General features: G+C 35.1%; 1 protein-coding gene across 1 annotated transcript in view; it reads right to left on the bottom strand.

The window, feature by feature from the left end:
* CEP162 (centrosomal protein 162) overlaps positions 1-24,453 on the bottom strand; it is an 84,925-nt gene that overhangs the window by 42,989 nt on the left and 17,483 nt on the right. The window contains exons 4-10 of the mRNA XM_049772311.1: positions 20,217-20,397; positions 16,996-17,063; positions 15,001-15,110; positions 14,429-14,459; positions 11,962-12,078; positions 5,074-5,262; positions 3,789-3,870 (exon numbers count right to left, since the gene is read on the bottom strand). Of these exons, the coding sequence (XP_049628268.1) occupies positions 3,789-3,870; positions 5,074-5,262; positions 11,962-12,078; positions 14,429-14,459; positions 15,001-15,110; positions 16,996-17,063; positions 20,217-20,397 (778 nt within the window). The remainder of the gene's footprint in view (positions 1-3,788; positions 3,871-5,073; positions 5,263-11,961; positions 12,079-14,428; positions 14,460-15,000; positions 15,111-16,995; positions 17,064-20,216; positions 20,398-24,453) is intronic.

The raw sequence follows: 24,453 nt of genomic DNA, 5'->3' as shown, positions 1-24,453 counted from the left end.
CTAGAATACTACAACCAGCAGAGAAAGTATACATAGCTTCACAACAACAGCTCAGAAACTTTAGAGACCCAAAACCAGCCTTAAAAAAAAAAAACAACTGAAAGGTCTACTTTAAGACAAGACAGACCAAGAGACACACCAAAGTCCTACATAAAGATGCCACTAAATCCCATGGCAAATATTTCCCTCAACATCAATGGACTACATGCTCCAGTTAAGAAACACAGAGTGAGGGGCCAGAGAGATAGCATGGAGGTAGGACATTTGCCTTGCATGCAGAAGGATAGCAGTTTGAATTCCTGCATCCTATAAAGTCCCTGAGCCTGCCAGGAGCAATTTCTGAGTGTAGAGCCAGGAGGAACCTTTGAGCACTGCTGAGTGCGACCCAGAAATGAAAGAAAGAAAAAAAAGAAACACAGAGTGAAAAAAGACAGTATTGTAATAATATCCAGAGGCAATAAAGATGAGGGCTTTAAGAACTGGCCACAGTATGAAGGTATGAAGCTGAACACAAAGAGAGGTGAGTACAAGCAGATAAATAACTACACTAACAACTATCATAACAATGGCAGTGAGTGAGAAAAATAGAATGCCTGTCTCAAATACAGGCAGGGGGAGGGCGAAGAAGGAGATTGGGGTCATTGATGGTAGGAAAATTGTACTGGTGAAAGGGGGGGGTGTTCATTTATATAACTGTAACCCAACAACAAATATGTTTTTAATCATGATGTTTAAATATATTATAAAAATAAAGAGAAAAAACTGCATGCGTGTATATATAATATTTATATATGTGCATGGTTTTCACTATTAAAATTAGATGACACTATTAAAATAATAAATATCCAATAAAATATTATGATTCGGGCTTACCAAAGTATTTTGATAGTGTAATGTAATAGTTCTAAATTTAAGATAACAATTTTCAGATAGTTTAATGTTAGAATTATATAGAAAATTCTGGGGCTTTTTGTTTTGTGGTCACATCTGGTAATGCTCAGGGGTTATTCCTGGCTCTGCACTCAGGCAGGAATTACTCCTGGCAGTGTTCCAAGGACCATATGAAATATCAATGATTGGATCCAGGTTGGTTCTGTGCAAGACAAGTGCCCTACCCACAGTACTATCACTATGGCCCCACTGAGACTTATTTCAAAACCACAAATGAAACTGCGGTTAATTTTGTATAAGAAACAAAGTAATTTTAAAATAATTATTTACATGCTCATCTGAAATATCTTATAAAATCAGCATGTCTTGTGGCAGGAGAAATGTTTTGTATATTTCTAGAAGATACTAAAGAAGTACTAATTTATGTACATATTTGCTGAAGCACAAAAAATTCAGAAAAATAACTAATATTTTGAAAAAGTCATTTCAGTGGTATATAAGTCTGAATTCAATACCACTAAAATAAAAAAGGATAACATCCCTGAAGAATGTTTAAAGTCAAGTCAGATATCAACATACTCTGAATGAGAATTTCAAAAATACAAACCACCATTTTCCAACTATTTAATCATTTTTAATCAGGTCATTTAGATTGTAATTTTCAAAAAAAAAAAAACCTAAAAGGCTATTATTTTCTTACATGGTAAATTGTCTTTCAATAATTGTTCGTAGATTTTAAAGTAGCTAGATTAATCAGGCATAATACAATCATTTTTATTGGAGTAAAATATGGCTAGATATTCATCAGAGACTTTCTGTTCTGAGTACATATAAACTACCACTTTACAACTCACTGCATAGAAAGGCAGTCATTCAGTATTTACTGTTTTTAAAATGTGAGTGCAATGGTGACAAGAACTTAAGTGATTGGCTGATAGCAAAGCAGGGAGGGTATCTGCATGTAGCTGATCTGCATGTAGGTTTGATCCCCAGCGTCCAATATGGTCCCCCAACCCTGCAGGAGTAATATCTGAGTTCAGAGGCAGGAGTAACTCCTAAGTGTTGCCAAGTGTTGCCTAAAAACCAAAAAAAAAAAGAAGAAAAGAAAAGAAAGCAAAGCAACTAATACCACAAACTCAGATCTATGGATTATATGTATTAGTTGTGATGAATTAGGCCTTTTGTTGTTACCTTGCTGTGTACACTGGTAATGGGTTTGGGTTTGTTACTGGAATTATGGATATAAGAAAGCACCATATTGTATTGTAAATCAATTAATTTAAAAGTTATTAAATAGAAATTTCAAATTTCAAGGGCTGGAAAGATAGGTGATAAGATGGTTGCTTTACATGCATTCTGGCTTTATTCCTATACCCTCCAGGGTCCCCAGGAGCACCACTAATAGTAGAGATCCTTAAACAAGTAAGGAAGGAAGGAAGGAAAGAGTAAGTTCTGAGAATAACAAAGTGTGGCCCCAAGAGATAAATAAACTAGCATAGCAGGTCCGTAGAAGAACACAAGAATTCAGGTAGATGGACTTAAAAGTAGCAGTATTATTTCCTTAGCTACTACAAATTATGAAATACAGCCAAGCAATCACCTCAACTAGACTTATAATGAAGGATATGTGGTATGTATCAGACAGGAAGGGCCTGCTGAAATTATAAATGAACAAATCAATATATGAATGTATGAGACTTTTCTTAGAACTGTTTTATGGATATCAGAGATCTGACAATGTAAATGATAAAACACATGTACATCTTATATTCTCTGGTTATAATCTTATGATGCTGCACAACTTATTTAACCTCTTAACACATTTTCTTGATGGTTGCAATGCCAGAGATCAAACATTCAAGGATCATGTTCCAACACCAAACTTCATGCATGGGCTCATCTTCAGTTTTTTCTTTCACTGGAATGGTGCAGGAGGGTCACACCCAGAGGTGCTTAATATTCATGCCTGGCTCTGTGCATAAGGAACCACATGCAGTGCTACTCTTAAAAATCAGGGCTGACTATAGGAAAGGCAAAGATCTTAATCCTGTCTATCTCTCTGGCTCCTCTTCTCAACTTTCTTACATGAAAAACAAGGAAAATATAATATACCTCATGAAACTGCTGTACAACTAAATGAAGTAGTATATGTAAAGAACTTTACATTGCCTCCAGTAAGTACAAAAGATACTTTTTACTATAAAAACTACCCTTTCCATCATCAAACAGGGTTTACATGAGCTTCATATTTTTAAAGACAGAAATAAATATGCTTTTCTTATATAATAATAAGTTCTCATGAGATAATGACCGTGACACTTTAATTTCTTCACAAATTGATGTCAAGTTGTCTCAGCACAAGTGATACCAATGTGCTACTCAGGCTGGGGAACAGAGCACGGCCTCAAACTACAACATAATACAAATTAAATTTTCATAAAGCCTCTTTATGTTATAGCCAAATGACCCACCCATAAGATGACAACTGTTTTGTGACTAAATACCAAATGTACTGTTTTATATAAGAGGCAAGTCATGCATAGAGATAAACTGCATGCTCCCACTTAGTATTTAAAACAACTGTCCCTGAGATATTTAAAGCTGAAGAGTTTGCATTTTTCAGTGAAAAACCTTAAGACTATTAAAGGAAACATCTTTTTTTAGCTTTAAAAAAATTTAATACTAGAATTTTAAAGAACTGAGGAAAGATTGGTAACAAATAAGAGAGCAGTAACTAGTAGACTTATACAAGTTGCCCATGAATTATTCTCTGGGAATGATATTAACAAATGATTCTAAAATCTTATGAATCTTACGATCTAAAATCATTAAATAATTAAATAAAGAAATAAAACTGAATACACAACACACATAATTAATTTCCCAAACCTTCATACCTGACAGGTTTGAAATCAAAATCCCTGACCCCAGTGGAATCTATTCTGATAGGTCTCATCAGCTCCTCTACAGTTGGCAGATCTAAAGAGAAATATAGAATAGTAAACTGCTTAATTTAAACTGTAATACCATTAAAATTTCATTTCTCTTAACATAATTGACAAATGACAAATACAACAAAATTGGTTTTAGTTTGTAAACTTTTCCTATTCAAGAAAAATATACATGTATCGCACATGCTTATTATGTACACATACATTAAACATGTATATACATATCAGACAAATATTTACTTAATCAATCTTTTTTTTGGGGGGGTCACATCCAGCAGCAATCAGGGGTTACTCCTGTATGCTCAGAAATCGCTCCTGGCAGGCTCAGGGGACCATATGGGATGCCGGGATTCGAACCACCAACCTTCTACACGCCAAGGCAAATGCTTTACCTCCAGGCTATCTTTCTGGCCCCTGCTTGATCAGTCTTAAAGTACCTTATTCTCCTGGTCCTTCCCTTTCTTCTCCTCCCCTCCTGCCCTTATCATCTTTCTTTTCTTTCCCCTGCCCCAACTCAGGTCTCATGTGCCCTATCCTTGGCCATACTGTTCTCTATTTAAAAAAATACTATAATAGTTGAGCATGGAAAAGTTAAAAAAAATTGTAAAAAGAATATTTGGGGGGAGTTGCTGACATCTGGAGTGCTTAGGGCTCACTCCTGGATCTGCATTTAGGGGTCCTTACAGGGTTTGAACAACCAGATGCATTGCTGGAGATTGAACCAGAATTGGCTACATGAAGGCATGCAGTTACTGTACTCTCTCTTCAGAAAAATCATAAAATGATTTCTTAATTTGGCCAATGTATATCGAAAGATAAAATAAAAATTTACCCTGTATTTGGTTTTAAATTTATAAAATTTCAGGTTTCATTTGGACAAATCCTTCACATATTTCAGAGACTGAGAAATAATTATTACAAAAAAATTGTAATTATTCATTTTGGGAGTCTCCCAAAGCAATAATCAGAGGACTCTGGGGGCTACTTGTCCCTATATCTGGCCAGAGCTGGTAAGCACCTATTGGTGCTTGATGAACTACAGAGATGTAGTCAGTGATGCTTAGAGAGGCAGGTGGAGAATGTGGTGCCAGAGACAGAACACTATTCCCTGTGACACAAGGCCTATCACCACAACTCCTGATCTATTTCCTGGCTGTGCAGAAAGAATAGAAATTGTTCCAAGGATTTCAAACAATAACTTTTCTTTTCTTTTCTTTTTTTTTTTTTTTACCAGATTCTGTAGTGGAGATGTTTTTAGAGGACTCTTCATTTTCTTGAAAATGTTCTTTCATTGAGCTCTTGATATATTCCATCTCAGTACTCTCAATTCTTTTTTCTGCATCTCCCAAAGAATGGGCTATGTGACAATAAGCCTGATGCAGAGCTTCAATGTCACTATTGCTTTGTCCGTAAGAAAGAGCTGTTAAAATAAATGCAATCCCTAACGTGATCACACAAGAATATGAGAAACATAAAACATTAAAATCATCTGTTAGAGTCAAATAAGGATGCAGGACAATAAAAACATAGTTAAGTACAAATATTGATAATAATTGCTATAGCCTACCAGTGTGAACTCACAGAGCAGGTTACATGGTTACATAACTTAACAGCATATTGAGTACAACCTACTGTGATAACTTTTATTTTCACTCCTTTAGTTATTATCATATTTTTTTTGCTATTACTGTTTCTTAAGTGGTTTCTTAAGTGATTGAACCCAGGACTTTACAAAAGTAGCATATGTGCTTTATGGCTGAGCCAAATTCCAAATTCACTTCCTATTACTCTTGATCTGCATCTGTGTACTGAAGAAAACAATTCCAAGACTGCCCAAACTGACATATAATCCTTTCAAATATTCTGTTCCTTCACTGTCAATAACTCATTCATTTCTCTCTACTTCCCTATGCCACTAAGTAACTTGTAAATCTCTTCAACATTTGCAATTCAGTGTGTGATGAAAAGTAATTTTTTTATTGTGAAATCCAATCACCACTATTTCTCTTCAACACTGTGAAAAATTGGGTATATACTTGACCTGGGACTTCTCTGTGTCCCTTCTCCTTCATTTCTCATTCTGATGGGAATGATCCTTAACCTTCCTTTAGAGTAGACTCATCATTTTTTTTTAGACCTGGCTAATTTCATTAAGACCTATGGCTTTTAGCTATTGCTCATATGTATATGCTGAACCAAACTGTTCTCTTGTCTTTATCTAAATTTTTGAATACTAACAGAGTTGAGCTACTTTATATAATTATAACATAACCCAATAGTGCTAGTCAAGTAGGCATAACAAAAATTGATACTTGTTTCTGATCTAACACAACCAAGTAAAGGGCAAGATCTTGACTGGTATTAGAAAAACTTCATTTTAATAATGATCAAGTTCATAAAATAAAAGGAAATACAAGAACTTAATTGTGTATAAATATATAAGTATATATATAATTCATGCACAAATATTGTTTGTTTTTTTGGGCACATCTGTTGTACTCAGAGCTTATTCCTGAATCTGTGCTAAGAAATTTACTATTGGGGTTTGGGGACCATTTGGGGCACTGAGAAATAAACATGGGTAATTTGCATGCATGGTAAGCATACTAGCTGCTGTAGTATCTTTCAGCCCAATATTTTTAAAAGGTGATCTTTGACAATGTATCACATAAATAAATCTGCAAAATACCTGAAGAAACTTTGGAAAAAACAAAAGAAAACAAAACAAAGGCTTGGAGAGATGACTCAAGAAATAGATAACATGCCCAGCATGTACAAGGCCCTGATTACATCTCTGGAACTGCATGGCCTCCAACCACTAGCAGATGGTCCTTAAGCAAAACTGGGTATGGCTCTGGTGGCCTTTCAACAACACTGGCACTAGCACTGCTGCTCAGGCTAATCAATACCAAGAGGGGTCTTGGATTCCAGAGAATTTTGCTGGGTTTGGCCCTTGTAACAATAAAAATAAAGGGTCAGAGAGATAGCACAAGAGGAAAGACACTTGGCTCACATGCAGTTATTTCAGTTGGACCCTGCTTTGATCCTATGTAGTACATATAGTCACTTGAGCACAGAGCCAAGAATATCCACCAAACATTTAGGTATGAACCTTAGACCAATAAAATAAAATAAAATAAAAACAAATTAAATATGTTCAAATGCTGATAAGATTTCAAAATTGTTTTTAAAATAATATGTAAATCCAATAATCCATGCCCAGTACATTCTTTTAAGTTTTCAAATATTTAATTTCAAAGGAATATAAAAGAACAATAAAAAAAATAGAGGTTGAAGATGCTTATGGAATTTTTTTTCTTTTTGGCAGTGCATGAATCTAACATAGGATTTTATATACTTAAGCAAGAACTTTACCGCCAGCTATATTTTTGACAATACTTATTAAAAATGCATGTACATACTAGAGTTGGATATCACAAAGTCTCATTTTTAAGAAGGGGAAATAACCTTCAAGGAATTTTCCCACTTGTCACCTAGCTTATAAGTAGAAAGGCTGGGAATATGAATCTCAGGCTACATGACAAAAAGTGCTTAGTCTAGTCTTTTTCAGTAATTAATTTAAAATGTTTTCAGAGTCCAGGCCATTTAAGAAATGAGAAACAAAAACTATAATTTTATACAATTGCTTGGATCATCTTTACTTTAAGAAATACATTTATCATGTTTGAGTTTTTTGTATAAATTATAGCAGTGCTTTCCATTCTAAGTAGCAGTCCCGTGTTCCATAGAAAACAGTAAATGTCATAATACTTTATTATAATTTTATTTCAAAACATGCTTTAAAACTATAATCAAATTAATATATCAACTACAGTGTATCATTTATGTACTGTTTTATTTTCAACCAAAAAAAAGTGATAAATTTTGCTTTCTGTTTTGCTTTAATGAATATCCATTTTTTTTCTTTTTTTGGTTTTTGGGCTACACCTGGCGATGCTCAGGGGTTACTCCTGGCTGTCTGCTCAGAAATAGCTCCTGGTAGGCACAGGGGACCATATGGGACACTGGGATTCGAACCAACCACCTTTGGTCCTGGATCGGCTGCTTGCAAGGCAAACACCGCTGTGCTATCTCTACGGGCCCGCTTTAATGAATATCCTAAAAACTTGAAGGTCTTCTTCCCTTCCTCCCTCTGTTCCTTCCTTCTATCCCTCACTACTCTCCTTGCTTTTCTTTTTCTATTTTTTTAGCCACACCCAGCTATTGTCAGGTCTTACTCTCAACTGTGCTCAGGGATAACTCTTGGTGGGCTGAGGAACCATATGGGGTGCCTGGAATCAAACCAGGGTTAACTGCATGTAAAGCAAGTGCCTAACTCACTATATTATCTTTCCAACCCTTCTACTGGTTCTTTTAAGAAAAAAAAGTTCATGTCTGCTTACAGAAAACTATGCTGCACGTTTCTAATACATATTTGACAAGCACTTAAATAGCAGTAGACTGAGAAACATGCTTGGTTTTCAGATCACACCAAGTGGCAGAACTCAGGAATTACTCCTGGCTCTGGCTCAGAAGTTACTACTGGCAGGTTCAGGGAGCCATAAGAGATGCTGGAAAAGCAAATTTCCTATCTGCTGTGCCATCACTACAGTCCCCTGTTGCAATTTGTTTACCCTTATATTTATATTTAAAAATGGAAGTTAATGAAACATGTCATAAAGATTTTGGAATAGCAGAAATAAGAGATTTGATTTCTTTGGCTTGGGTCATGTTTTGTTTTTAAATCTGATGATGGTCAGGGCAGAGCTATTGTACAAAGTCAACCTGGGTTTGACCCCAACACCTCACATGGTCCCCAAGCGTGCAAAAGACTGGTTCCTGAATACAGAGCGAGCAATAAGCCCTGGGTACTTCCAACTGTGACACCAAAAAAAAAAAAAATATATATATATATATATATATGCTATATAATGATTTAATGAGTATATTCAGTATTTAAAAAATTAACCAAATTGTACTATATGAGACAAGAATGTTCTATAGATATATTTTAATAATAAAATAAAAGCCAAATGTAATCAAATATTTAAAGCTGATTAGTGATTTATATGTTTTTTTTTTGTTTGTTTTAGGGCCACACCCAGAAATGCTCAGGGTTACTCCTAGCTCTACACCCAGGAACCACTTCTGGTGGGCTTGGGGACCATATGGGATGCCACGGTTCAAATTCAGGTCAGCTGTGGGCAAGGGAAAGACACTATGCACTGTGCTGTTGCTCTGCCCTGATTTATCATTTCTTTTCCTTTTGTTCTCCCTAAGTATCAAAACTTGAACACAATGATCAACCAAGACTTGTAAAGCATGCTGATTAAAACTTAAATTTCCTTATGTAGTAAAGAAAGAAACAAAAAACTGTATTATATAACAAAAGCAAAATATATAAACATACTGGAAGTGTAAACATATGAGAATATAAAATACGTTTTCAATTTTTTTTAAGTGAAGTGAAATAGTTTTTCTTGAATAAAATTAACTTAGAAAGATGTGAGGGACTGCTTTACTGCTGCAAACCATTTCTCAAACTCAGTAAGACCACAGTCTTGGATGAAAATGTGCCCTGGATTTATTATCTTCCCCCAAGACTATCTCAAAAGACTCAATGAAAATATCTATATTTTCTTTAATGTTTTTTTCTTAATAGTTCTAACTCTTAGTATGTTTATTTCCAAATGTAGAGGTAGCCTCCTTCATCCCTTTATTTTTCTTTTGATTGATTTGGTTCTGCTTCATACGAAATTCTAGAAGTCTTGCTTGGGATAAAAACGAAGGTCAAAACCAGGGCACAGAGATTGTATAGCTTGTCATTTTTGTCCCCAAATGCACCAATAATATGGCATTGTTCCTTTTTGCATAGGCACACTAAAATGGGGAAATGTTATGTATAGATAAAGTTCTTATCTAATAGTGTAAGAACCAATAAATTTCATAATACAGGGGGCAGGCATCTTTCACCTTGAACATTTGTCATGGGGACTCAATTTAGATCTTATGTGATCGAACATCAACTGTTCGACCCAGAACCCTTGACCCCAACCTTAGAACTCGCACAGTTCCCTGCAGCAGCACCTGGAATCAATCCCCCCAGTGAGTTCCTAATACTGCTCTGGCACCAACTTGTACCAGGGTAGGTTCATTCAACGCCCTGACAACAAGGAAAAAGCAACAACTTGATTTAAGGACAAGTTGTCCTACTTCATTACTTAATGGTAAGATGAAATCCAAAGACACTCTATTCTAAGATCTGTGAAAAACCAAGATCACTAATTACAGAAGACCAACTACAACCACCACTGAGAAGAACTTTTCTTGGGACCATTTAACAAAAAACTCTATCCTAGACTTCATCCTAGGCTCTGTACAAAAACATCTCTAATTACAGAGGACTGACTTTGACAACTGTGACTGAGCAGAACGTTTCCTGGCACCATAACGAAAGACCTTGGGGTTTGACAATGAACATATCCAAAGCCTGCAGTCAGTCTCAAGAGAGTATGCTTCAAGAGTGGAGAAACCCTGTATCTCATAGGCCAAGGGATTTTCCTTTCTAATTTCCCCCAATACTTACTATGCCTAAGCAAAACAAAACAAAACAAAACAAAAACAAAGAAACAAAAACAAACTTGCCACATCAGACCCCTGCCTTTTCCCTCTTTTTCTTCTTTTAAATTTATATTTATAGCTTCTAGACAGGGGCTCCTGCTCAATTTTATTTATTTTTTTAACAGAACCACAGAACATGAATCATCTTGTTCTGCCTCATATTTCTATGGCTTCCTATAAAAAAAAAGTGGATGATAGCAGGAGCAAAGCGGTCTGATGGGCATTAAGTGAAAATAAAAAATGAAACGACCTAAATATCCAACTTAAAGTCAATGACAATAGAATCAAGAGACACACACTACAACAAGCTGTATACAAAAGAGACCTGTTATACTAGCAGTCCAGGAGGCTGAGGGTGGAGGTATGGGATGCATGCTGGGAACAATGGGGGAAGAAGGTTAACACTGGTGGTGGGAATTGCCTGAATTTACTGTCACTATGTACCTTAAATATACAATTAAAATATAAAATATATTATATATTACATATAAAATATAAAAATAGAAAATAAAAAATTTAAATTAAAATTTTAAATTAGGGGCTGGGGATATAGCATGGAGGTAAGGCTTTTTTCTTGCATGCAGAAAGACAGTGGTTCAAATCCCGGCATCCCGTATGGTCCCCTGAGCCTGCCAGGAGCGATTTCTGAATGTAGAGCCAGTAGTAACCCCTGAGTGCTGCTGGATATGACCCAAAAACAAAAAAAAACAAAAAAAAATTTAAATTAAAAAATAAAAAAATAAAGATGAGAGGGAGAAAGAGAATATACCAGAAATAACACAAACTTAAAACAGCAGAGAGAGATATGAGTCCAAGAGTCCATGGCCTTTAAAGAACAAGCTAAATATTAATTTAACAATTTTCTTTTTCTTTTCTTTTTTTTTTTTTTTTTTTTTTTTTGCTTTTTGGGCTAGCCTGGTGATGCTCAGGTGTTACTCTGGCTATGTGCTCAGAAATTGCTCCAGGCTTGGGAGACCATATGGGATGCCAGGAGATTGAACCGTGGTCCATCCTATGTTAGCACGTGCAAGGCAAATGCCTTACTGCTTGTACCACCACTCTGGCCCCATATTTACAATTTCTGATTTTAAAGACCAATATTCTTATTAACTTTATAAGTAAACGTAGCAAATGTAAATATTTATATGATAACTTAACATTTTTACCTATACAGAGTTCTATATTTTATTTAGAGATAAGTGTTCCATTCCATGCTTTAAGAGGATTTGAAAAGGAATTGTCTTAAAGACCTTTATAACTTTAGGTAAATCTAGAATGATCTAGATATTCACCTACAGTGCTATGTCAAGGATTGCCACTATTAGCAAGTTCAGATTAATTTGCTAAATACAGAAAACATGTAAGATGCACAATTTTATTGTCAATAATTATCAACAAATATACCCATTATTGCATATTATTAAAAACTATAAATGAAGTCAATTAAGCATAAAATCTCACATATTTTGAGAATAGATTGTTTTGAAAACACTTTTACCTGTTCCTGCCATTTCACTCTCATTCACTTCTGGCAAGGCCATGGGCTTAGTTGTTGCTTTATTTTCTTCATCAAGATTGGACTCTACAATGGAGTCTAATGAATCAATCAGCACCACTGGAATAATATAAAAGAAAATCATATTAGGGTTGTTGATAAATGTGTATGGTTTCTTGAATAAGATATTTAATCATATGTAACTTAAAAATCAGAAGAATATTTATAATATATTATACATTATATTTTATAACTATATAACAACATGATAATAATAAAACAACATGCTTTTAATTCTCAGATATTCACATATGAGTATGTAATAAAAGTATGTGTATGTAATAAACAAGTATATACAAAATCATCTATAATCAGCATTTAAAATATTTCATATACAAGAGGAGGCAAGCATTAGCATACATATAATGCTTTTATATATGTTTAATAAACAATAATATGTGGTAATCACAAAGCCTGAGAAAAATTTTATTAAAAAAACACTGTTGAGGGAAGAGAGAAAAATAAAACAGAAACACTATCTCTTACCCCATAATTTTAGAAGCATATCTTATAAGTAAAACTACATATTTAAAGCATGCAACTTAATGATTGATTTGATATACATATGCATTGTGAAATTTTAACAAGCTAATTAACATGTCACCTTAATAATTTCTTTGTCCATGTAATAGATGCATAAGATTCCTTCTCAGCAAATTTCATGTATATAAAACTTAAAACATGAATTATGCTTACACTACTAGATCTCTAGAACTTCATCTTACTGAACCTTTGTCGCATCTGACCAACATCGTCTTTAATCTCTGGTAACTCTTATATAACCTCATTCTGTAAGTCTGATGTTTTTATATTTCACATATTGGTAAGATTATGGAGTATTGTCTTTCTACATCCAGCATGTTTCACTTAGCCTAATATTCTCCACATTCATATACTCTGATGTAAATAGCAAGTCTTTGTTCCAGAGTATTACACTGTAATATTCACACAGTAACATGTAATTTCCTTTATCAATTCAACAATCCGTGAATACTTAGGCAAATCCATATCTTGAGGATACTGCAATGATATGGAAGTACAGTAACTTCTATATAATCACATGTGGGACTAATATAAAGGTCATTCTATTTTTAATTTTTTAGAAACTTTTTCTTGGTTACCATAGTAACAGTATGAATTTACATTTTCTCCAATAGTTTGCAATAATTTCTTTTTTCCCCACACTCTCACTAAAATTCACCTTCCTTTTCTGCTAGCAGTTGTTTCAGAGGTTAAAGTGATATCTCATTAGTTTTGTTTGGGGTTTTGGGTTTTAGGGCCATACTTGGTGGTACTCAGGGTTCAATCTAGGGTCTGCATTCATGAATTACTTCTGGTGATGCTCATAGGATCATATGGGATTCCAGGGATTGAACCCAGGTTGGTTGTGTGCAAGGCAAATGATCTGCCCTTTGTGCTACCGCTTTGGCATTGTGGTTTTGGTTTCTTTCCCTGATTAGTGAAGTAAAGAATCTTTCTGTAGAAAACTTATGCATCATCTTTAGAAAAGTGTGTATTTAGGTCTTTTGCCCATTTCTGATTTTGTTTGGGGACATACTCCCCAGTGCTTACAACTATTCAGTGCTTACAACTGATTCTGTGCTCAGAGATCACTTCTGGTAGCACTGAGGGATCATATGTGGTTGCAAGAATCAAACTGGGGTTGGGTGGAAGGCAAGCGCTTTAACCTTGTATTATCTCTCTGGCCATTTTTTATAAAATATAAATTACTTTATGTATAGAACATGCATCACATAGTTGATCATAATATATTTGTTTCCAGGTCCAGCAACAAGAAAGCTTATGAAAATTATTTTTATCTCTCAATGATTTAATTAAGCTAATATCAGGTTAGTGAGCTCTTGTTGCTAGCTAATTATTCTGTTGGTTCTGAACATTAGGTGGCTTCAGATATACACTGGTATCTAAATTGGGGTTCCTATGGGGATGACAGTATTAAAAACATTGGAGCTGCCATGGATGCACAATCCAGTCCAGGAATTCCAAGCACTACTGCTAATACTGCAGCTTTTGTGAGGTGTGGTTTTAGTTGCCAAAACTTCGAGAAGTACAAGAGAGTGTGAGAGTGGAGGTAGAGAGAGTACCCACACTCACTCCAAATATGTCCTGATGATATCAGCCAAAATACCTTTATACCTTTAATTTTGGTCAGACTGGTATCTCAACAGACTTGTAGATTAGTGGTGAAGTAGGGCCATTGGTGAAGCTACAGTTGTGGGTATTGAGTGCAATAGGCATGGATTCAGCAGGGTGGGAACTTGGTCTGCCCTCTCCTCCTGAGATTGCCAGCTTTCAGTTGTATGGTATTTCAAAGTACAGGTATGTTTATAAACTATCCTGGACAGAGCAATTTTCCCAATTAAATAATAAGAGCATACATAAAACTTACCATTAGCCAACATTCCAGTTTTCTCTTCTTCCTAAATTAAAAAATAAATATTAGCATATGCATAATTTGAAACTTAAGATTTTATAAATAACTACAATGAAAATAGTATATAGTAAAAAAGCCAATGTTTTTCTACATTATGAAATTAGAATAGGAAATTTACTTTTTAGGTTTCTTTCATCACTCTCATTCACCAATAATTCTTTAAGCATAGAGACAACTTATGAAACAGCTCTTCTACATGTCTCTTTAGGACTTTATCAGTTATTTAGTAATAAATATAGGCCTTAATATGCCTTATCTAAAATATTTAGTTGCCATATGCTCATTTACCCCACAAAGAAATTTTCTTTTTTCAACTACAAGAGAAATAGCTATATCATATAAAACTCCTAGTATAATAAAGTTACAAACCTTTTCTCCTTTATTATTTAAAACAAAGTTCCTGATTTAAGAAAATGCCATGTTAGACTGCAACTTTACAGTAATGACAGTATGAAGAACTCCAGTTTTAAACTCTTCCTAAAGTAACAGTGAATGAAGTGTTGAAAGTTTTAAAACTGTCATTATACCTTTTCAGGTACACTTATTTTTTCTGAATTTTCTTTAAAATTAATCTCTTCATCTTTAGTAGCCAAAGGTACATCAATTTCCTCATCTTCAAAATCATCACTGTAGTTTTCTGAAGAATTAAAAATTAGGTAAAAATCACACTGTCAAAAATATCAAATTTTAAGGAAATTACTATTCCCCTCTCCAATTTATACATTAAAACTCTTTATTTATTGAAATATTAACATATTTCCAATGTGCTGGAAAAAATAGGTTTTTTGTTTTTTGTTTTTGGGTCACACCAGGCAGTGCTCAGGGGTTACTCCTGGCTCTAAGCTCAGAAATCACTCCTTGCGGGCTCAGGGGACCACATGGGATACAGGGATTCAAACCACCGTCCTTCTGCATGCTAGGCAAATGCCTTACCTCCTGCTATCTCTCTGGCCCCAGGCTTTGGTTTTTATGACAGAGATTGAACAAATATTCAATTCATAAAACTATCTTAACTTAGGTCTTTACTTTTAAATAATTATGAATTTTACACACTTGATCTTTTATAATACAAATAAAAATTTTTCAGGGCTATCCAGCAGATAGCATACTGTCCAGTATGTTTTTAAATACAAAACCTCAAGTTGTTTCTATAAAAGTCAGCATTTTTGTGAACTATTGACACTATTAAAAAGACTGGATTTTGTCTGTTTTTGTTTTGGGGCCACACCTGGCATTGCTCAGGGGTTACTTCTGGCTCTGTGCTCAGGGATCATTTTAGGCAGTGCTTGGGGGACCATTTGGGATGCCAAACCCAGGCCAGCCCTTTGCAAGGCAAATGCCCTACCCACAGTGCTTTCACTCCAGTCCTAAGTTTTTTAAAACTATATTTCTAAACCTCAGTAGGTAGTTTTCCTCTACATCTAAAACAGTTTATAAAAATGCTATTTCTGTCCTATTTACATCATTTCTCCTTTATGCAAATAATGCTGACATGCATTGTTTCTTAGTTCTGGGCACTTTTCAGCTCAAGTCCCAAATGATATCTCAAAGGATTTATAATAGAAGAGAGAGCTGTATCTGTGTCTTTTATTATTGTTATATAGTAAACATTTATTGATTTCAATGCTGGCAACCTCAAATCTGGAATAATACAAGGCCACCTTATCTCATATACTAGGGAAAGCTCTCTTTCAGACCATATCCCTTGACATCATTAGCCAGTTTCTCCCTGGATGGTTCCCCCATCTTGCTCTTTCATATCTACAGTCACACTGGATAGCACTGAACAGAGCCCATTTGAATGATTTCTCTTAACTGGATCTACAACCTAGTATCTTTGATCTATATTATCCCCCTTTTTTAAAACTTGAAGCATCCTGATTTGCAATAAAGTTAATAACAGGGTTTCATACATACAACATGTTAACAGATACCACCAGACTAATGAAGATGGGGGGACAGGCACAATTTGGCCAGGATCTCTTCAAAGTTTAATAGCCTATTGTTTATAGCCTTTAAGTCAAAGGAATGAATGAGATTTATTAGTTATAGCAGGGGGTTGGCCCCTTCAGAATGAAATGAATTCAGAAATACATACAATCTTTTTTATGTTACAAAAATCAGATAACAAAAGCCTTGATGTGAGAAAAACTAGAGCCTACTTTTTGGAATAGTTGTCCTTTGTCTTCTCCTGGAATGAAGGAGAAAACTTAGGTATAATTGATAATAGAAGCTTGGAAATACATTTTGGAGTCTTGAAACTAAGTTAAGACACCTTCAGAGGATTTTTCTTGGTTTTTAGTCCACATCCAGAAAACTCAGGGGATCTCCTGGCTCTGCCTTAAAATTGCTCCTGGCAGGCTAGGGGGGCCGTACAGAATACAAAGGATCAAACCTGGGTCAGCCACGTTCAAGGCAAACACCCTACCTGCTTTGCTATTGCTCCGGACCTCTTTTATCAATACTGAGAGCTATAGTTATCTTTTCAAATACTGTAAATTATAAACAAATGACATTATCACCTGCCAGTTCTTCATATTTTGATTCACTCTCATGCTTATCTTCAGCTAGTTTTATATTAGATTGATTCCTGGAAAACATTTATTATTACATGTTAATATATTAATATTTCCATGCAATCCCCTCTATATATTTGTATATATTAAAAACTTTCAAACAGCATAAATTTGTTTTAAGTATACTCTTGCTTTATTAAAAGTTATAAACTAGGGCCCGGAGAGATAGCACAGCGGTGTTTGCCTTGCAAGCAGCTGATCCAGGACCAAAGGTGGTTGGTTCCAATCCCGGTGTCCCATATGGTCCCCCGTGCCTGCCAGGAGCTATTTCTGAGCAGACAGCCAGGAGTAACCCTGAACAACGCCGGGTGTGACCCAAAAACCAAAAAAAAAAAAAGTTATAAACTAAATGAGAGGGGAAAAGATGTGATCCATGGTTGAGCACATACCTTACCAATATGAGGCCATGTGTTCAATATATGACTGAAAATAAAAAAACAGCAGAAATATAGGAAGCTATCTAAAGGAAATGTTTTGAGAACCAAGAATCCTCAAAATTTCAAATCAGCTGTAACTGATAATCTAAAATAAATAAAAATTCCATATTTCCTAACTACATATACACATATAAATGTGTACATTTATATATAAATCATCTTAAAACTCAGATTACAACTCAGATAACCCTTTAGCTAAAGATTGGATTTACCACAAATTATGAGAACTAGAGAAGTCACTGGAGGCCAGAAACAAGGTTTATATTTATGTGCTAATAAGGATTGCAATTATGAAATGAAGGCTAAATAGATTTCAGAAAACTCAGGACCTTAAAATTTTTTCATTATGTTAGGACATATACCTCACAAATTGATTTCTTTCAATTATCTTTTGTATGATTATTAGCAGCTCTAAGAAACTATCAAGCAATAATATTTATAACAGCAAATATTTGCTAATACAGGCTGTATAATAAAGTGTTCTAGAGCAGAAGTACTAGTTGAAATACCATGATTGTGAAATAAAAACAAGTTAAGAAATATGCAGAGATGCAAATCTTTGTGGCCAGCACACTTGTGCATGCTTTTATATGTGCTATCACTATTTTGAGAAACAATATCCATGAATTTGGCTGGGGATAGCAATAAGACTTTTTTTTTTCTAATTTATATCTCAGAGTTGGGTGTGCAGTGAACATCTCTTAGAGAGAAGGTATTGATTGAGCCCATAAAGCAGGTGTGTTTCCACATACCATAAAAGCAAAATATTCCTTAAATTTATGTATTTCTCTCCTGTAAAGAAACTCACAGCTTGGCTGACAGTCACAACAGACCCTTAGTGTTATGCCAAGTGACTTGTTAAGGCATAAAAACCTTTACTGACACCTTGATATTTAATTTTAATAAAGGGCTTTTTAATAATTTTATTGATTTTTAATAAAGGACTTTATTTCTGACTCAGGTTCTTGTGTTTACTTGTTAGTCTCCATAAAACTGAAAGGCTAACTTGTTAGATTATAAAGTAGGGTAAAAATCTCAGACTCTGCATAGTTCACAGTAGTCACTGTTCTAAATCTTTTTCTATTTACTTTTTTGTTTCAGGGCCATACGCAGCAGTCCTCAGGGGCTACTCTTTTTTTTTTTAAGACATTGATTTATTTTTGTTTTTTTGGCCAACCATGCAGCACCCAGGGCTTACTTCTTGCTCTGCTCTCAGAAATCACTCCTGGCAGGCTCGTGGGACCATATGGGATGGTGGGGGATTGAACCTGGGTCCGTTACAGGTTAGCTACATGCAAGGCAAATAATGCCCTACCCACTGTGCTATCACTACAGTCCAGGGGTTACTTTACTTTGCTTTATTTTTTTTTGGGGGGGGGTCACATCTGGCAGCACTCAGGGGTTACTGTTGGCTCTATGCTCAGAAATCGCTCCTGGCAAGCTCAGGGGACCATATGGGATGCCGGGATTCGAACCACCATCCTTCTGCATGCAAGGAAAATGCTCTATCTCCATGCTATCTTTCCGCCCCCAGTCCAGGGGTTTCTTAATTCTGCATTTAGGAATCATTACCTGTAAGAGTTTGGGATGCCAGGTAAATGAACTCATGTCAACAATGTGCAGAGCAAATAGCCTTATCCGCTGTACTATTTCTCTGGTCCCATTGTTTTACTCCTTTAAAAAAAAAAAGTTGGTGTGGGGTCTGTACTTTATGGCACATAGGGCTAATATCACCAGTTGGTGCTCAAGGACTACCAGGGACACTTATGATAGTTTCAGGAAGGTACTGTGGTACCAGATATCAAACCCAGAGTCTTTGCATGCAAAATTCATGCTCTACCACTGAGCCATATCCCTGACTTGTCACTGTACTTCTTTGTCTTTAGTCTACAAGAAACTAAGCATCTTTTGGAGATAAAGAAATCTTCTGATCAGAGGATATGTTTCTCTTACCCTTAATTTTTGGTATTCTTAAATAGAATTGCAATTTGACTTTTATTTAAAATAAAATAAAATGGAAAACTGTAATTGAGTAAATCAATGACATCCAATTTGACTAAAGTCTTGAGACTATAAAAGTCTGCTATACTTACAAAAAAAGTCCTTCATTGAGAAGCAGGATTTCTAGGGTAAAAGCTTCCTAGTAATCATCAGTTTTAATCAAAAACAAAGACTGGACAGACCAAACTTTTTTTTTTAATTTGATTTTTGGGTCATACCCAGTGACACTCAGGGATTACTCCTGGTTCTGCTTTCAGAAATCGCTCCTGGCTTGGGGGACCATATGGGATGCTGGAGGGATCAAACTGCAGTCCATCCTAGGTCAGTTGCATGCAAGGCAAGCATCCTACAGCTGCACCACTGCTCTGGCCCCCAGACCAATCATTTCTCACCCCTCCCAGTTCTCCCCTTTCCTTTTAGTTTTTTTCTCCCTAGATTTATTTGTAGATTACTTAAATTAATTTCAAGTAAGGTATTTTTGGCAATGTTCTTTGTTATAGCACTCAGGCATAAAATTTCAGATATCTAGAGACAGTGTATGCTACTAAACACAAACCAACATATTCTCTTTTTATATAATATTTTAAAATGTGCAAAATAATAAGCAAAGAATAAGCTACAATAAGATATATCATTTTCCTGCTAAAGTTTACCTATAAAGTTTATGAATATGTCAAAATTGCAAAAATAAAATTATTTAATAATTAGTTTATATTATGCTTATATTACCTATGTAAATCTTTAAAATGTGCAGAGTCATTAAAATCCAATTCCTTATTTAGTCTTGAATAATCAATGGAAGATGTTAAGCCTTTCTCAAGTCTAGCAAAAAACTGTTCTTTTTCTTCTTGTTCTTCTAATGTGTCCAATCCCATTCCAACAACACTATGATTAAGATCAGAAACTATCTCTAAATAGAGAGAAAATATTTTGTAAGTACATAAGTTTTTGATAAAATAAAGGTAATTATGCATTGATTTATATAATAAAATATTTTAATTAAGAATATTTCAGGACCAGAGATATAGCATGGAGGTAGGGAGTTTGCCTTTTATGCAGAAGGATCTTGGTTCAAATCCTGGCATCCTATATGGTCCCCCGACCCTGCCAGGATCAATTTCAGAGTGTAGAGCCAGGAGTAACCTAAGTGCTGCTGGGTGTGACCCAAAAACCAAAAAAAAATTTTTTTTTCAGACACAGCATCCAAAGGAGTGGGGGCATACAGACAGACCAGCTGCAGGGTCCTTTTTGACAAATAAAAGTGATTTTCACCCCATATCTGTGTATTCTGAGGAAAAGAGAAGTACTAGGTAAAAGGATGGAGTCTTCCAGTCACCCCAGCTAGGCTCCACCCAGCCACAAAGTTCCAAAAAACTGAAGTAGATAGATATACTGGCAGAGTGATCCTCTTTGACTCAGAAGAGCCATTTTAATCCCAGGTCAGTGCACCTCAAGGAAAAGAGAACAATCTTGAAAAGGGTGTGGGAGTTCCTAGCCAACCCAGCTGGGCTCCACCTAGCCACAAAGTCCCAAGAAAAGGAGGCAAATAAAAAAGACCAATAGGGGGGGACTCTCTTTGACTCAAAAGTAGGACAATGTTCTCCCCAAAAAAGCGTGGCTGCTCTGCTTTATTTTGCAGCTGCAAATAGTCAAATAGTCAACACACCCAAAACAACAAATAACAAAATAAAAACACCATAAAGCAAAGGTCACAATGGGAAAGCAATACAGAACTGCACCATGCTTAGTGAGTGAAAATGGTAGTTCTGAAGACTAAAAGTATCAGTTACCTTTGTATAGCCTCCCTTATAAGAGAAAATGTTGAGAATGTTCAAGGAACTCAAAGGATCCATGGAACAAACAGCCCATAAAACTAAAAACAGCAATATCAAAAAAGAAAAAAGAAAAAAAACATACACAAAGGAGCAGATTTATTAAAATTTTAAGGACTGAAGGCAGTGGTGAGATAGAATGAAAAAAATCAATAAAATGAACATCTTACCAAGAATATTTCATCCAGCTAGACTCTCAGATGTGAAAGGACACACATCTTCATGAATAAACAACAGATCAAGAACTTTAGAGACTCAAACTTTAAAAGAACTGAAGAGATACTTTAAGGAAAGACAAGCTCCACTAGCCCACTAGCCCAACACAGTTCTGCTAAAAGGTGGCACAATATTCTGTGACAATCATCTATCTCAATATCAATTAATTAAATGCACTATATCAACAAAAGAAAGAATAGAAACCATATAATCATATCAATAGTTGCAGAGAAAGCATTTGCTGAGGTCTAATATCCACTCATGATAAAAGCTCACCAAGATGGGAATGGAAGGAACTGTTCTCAACAGAGTCGATGCCTTTTACCACAAACCCATGGCAAACATTATATACAATGAAGAAAAACTAAAAGCCTTTCCTCTAAAATCTGGCACAAGAAAAGGCTTCCTCTTCTCACCACTCCTATTCAACATAGTACTAAAAGTTCTTGCCATAGCAATTAGGCAAGAAGAAGATATCAAGGGTATCCAGACAGAAAAGGAAAAAGTCAAGCTCTTTTTGCAGATGACATGATTCTATATTTAGAAAACCCTAAGACTCTATCAAAAACTTTCTGGAAACAAAAGATTCATATAGCAAAGTGGCAGGTTACACATTAATATGCAAAAAATGGCATTCTTATACACAAATAATGAAAGAGAATAGACATTAAAAAAAACCATTCATAATAGTGTGACAGAAACTCAAATACACTGGAGTCAAATTAACTGAAGAAGTGAAGGACTGATGCAAAGAAAACTATAAAACACTGCTTCAAGAAGTAAAAGGGACACAGGGAGACATACCCTGTTCATGAATTGGGAGGATTTACATCATTAAAATAGCAATGCTCCCCAAAGCACTGTACAACTTAATGCACATCAAAATGGATTAAAGACCTGAAACTGTAAGGCATATAGAGGAAACGTAGGCAAAACAGCCCATGACACTGAGTCTAAAGGTATCTTCAAGGAGGAAACACCACTGTCCAAACAAGTGGAAGCAGAGATAAACAACTGGGATTACATTAAACTGAAAGCTTTTTCACTTCAGAGGAAAAAGTGAGTAGAAAACAAAGGCCACCCACAGAACGGGAGAAACTTTTCACCCAGTACCCATCAGATAAGAGGCTAATATCTAAAATATACAGGGTACTGACTGAACTTAACGAGAAAAATCATCTTACCCCATCCAAAAAGGGGACAATAAAAAAAAAAAAGAATTGAACAGAATTTTCCTGAAAGAAGAAATACAGATGGTAAAAAGGTACATGGAAAAAATGTTCCATACCATTAATCATCAGGGAGATGCAAATAAAAAGAATAATGAGGTATCATCTTATGCTACAGAGATTGGCACACATCACTAAGAAGAAAAATCAGTGCTGGTATGGATGTGGGGAGAAAGGAACTCTCATTCACTGCTGGTTGAATTACACAGGAAAATGAAGTCATTAAATTTACTTATACATAGATGGACATGGAGACTATCAGTGTGAGTAAAATGAGTCAGAGGGAGAGAGACAAACACACAATAGTCTCACTTATCTGTGGGATATAAGAAAAATAAAAGACAGTATGGTAATAATACCCAGAGACAATTGAGATGAGGGCCTGAAAGACCATTCCATAATATGAAATTTATCACAAATTGTGGTGAGTGTACTTGGAGAAATAACTGCACTAACAAGTACCATGGCAATATAATGAAAGAAATAGAATGCCTATTCCAAAGAAAATCAGGCAGTGGGGAAGGAGGAAAATAGGGAACATTGGTTGAAAGTTACATTAATGTGGTGTATATTCGATGACTGAAACTCAACTATGAACATTTTTGTAACCATATTGCTTAAATATATATTTTAAAATATACATAAAAGGTCTACAAACCCTAAAAGAAAATAAAATGTAAATCCCCCATAATAATATAAAAATAAAAAGAAATTAAAAAAAATCCCAATTGTGTCTCAGAAAATCAAGTACTTGGAGTCAATTTAACAAAAGAGGTGAAAGATCTATACAAATATAATTTCAAAACACTGCTTCAATAAATAAAAGAATATAGAAGAACATGAAAACATATACCCTGCTCATGGATTGGAGGATTAACAGAATTCAAATGGCAATATTTGCCAAAGCAATGTGCAAATTTAATGCAATTTAAGCATACCCATGACATTTTTCAAAAAAGCATATCAAAGTAAAGCTAAAGCTTTTCTTGGGAAAAAGGTGTTGGGAAGCATCACTTTCCTCAACTTTAAACTGTATTAAAAAGCAGTAGTCATAAAAAACAAAACAAAACATGGCACTGGAAAAAGACAGACTCTCAGATCGATGGAATATACTTGAATATCCTCAGACTACCCTCAGGTATATGAGTAACTACTCTTCAAAAATGGGGAAAGAAACATGCAGTTTTGGGAAAATTTGAAAATACAAGCTAAAAAGTGAACTCAGATCTCCCTTTAATGACATGCACAAAAGCCAAATCAAAATGGATTACCCTGAAAATAAACCTGAAACCAAAATATTTACAGAGGAAAAACATAGACATAACTCTCCATAACAATGAAGTTTAACAACTCTCCAATAATCCAACCCCACTCACTCAAAGGGAAAGGTTACTAGAATTCAGACTACTCATGGAATGGGAGAAATCATTCACCAAATACTCATCTGATAAGGGGTTAATATCTAAGATATATACAGCACTGGTATAGCTTAACATCTAACCTTATTCAAAATTGAAAAAAGAGATGAACAGACATTTCCTTGAAGAAAAACAGAAATATAAATACAGAAGAAATACAGGAACACAGAAAGAGATACAGAAGAAAACACAAAAAATGTTCCACATGACTAATCATCAGGGTGTGCAAATAAAAACAACAATGAGACATCATATTACATCAGAGACTGAC

Source organism: Suncus etruscus, chromosome 4 (assembly GCF_024139225.1).
Source record: "Suncus etruscus isolate mSunEtr1 chromosome 4, mSunEtr1.pri.cur, whole genome shotgun sequence".
Lineage (NCBI taxonomy): Eukaryota > Metazoa > Chordata > Mammalia > Eulipotyphla > Soricidae > Suncus > Suncus etruscus.
Note: the sequence above shows the minus strand (reverse complement) of the source record. Positions and strands in the feature narration are given on the sequence as shown.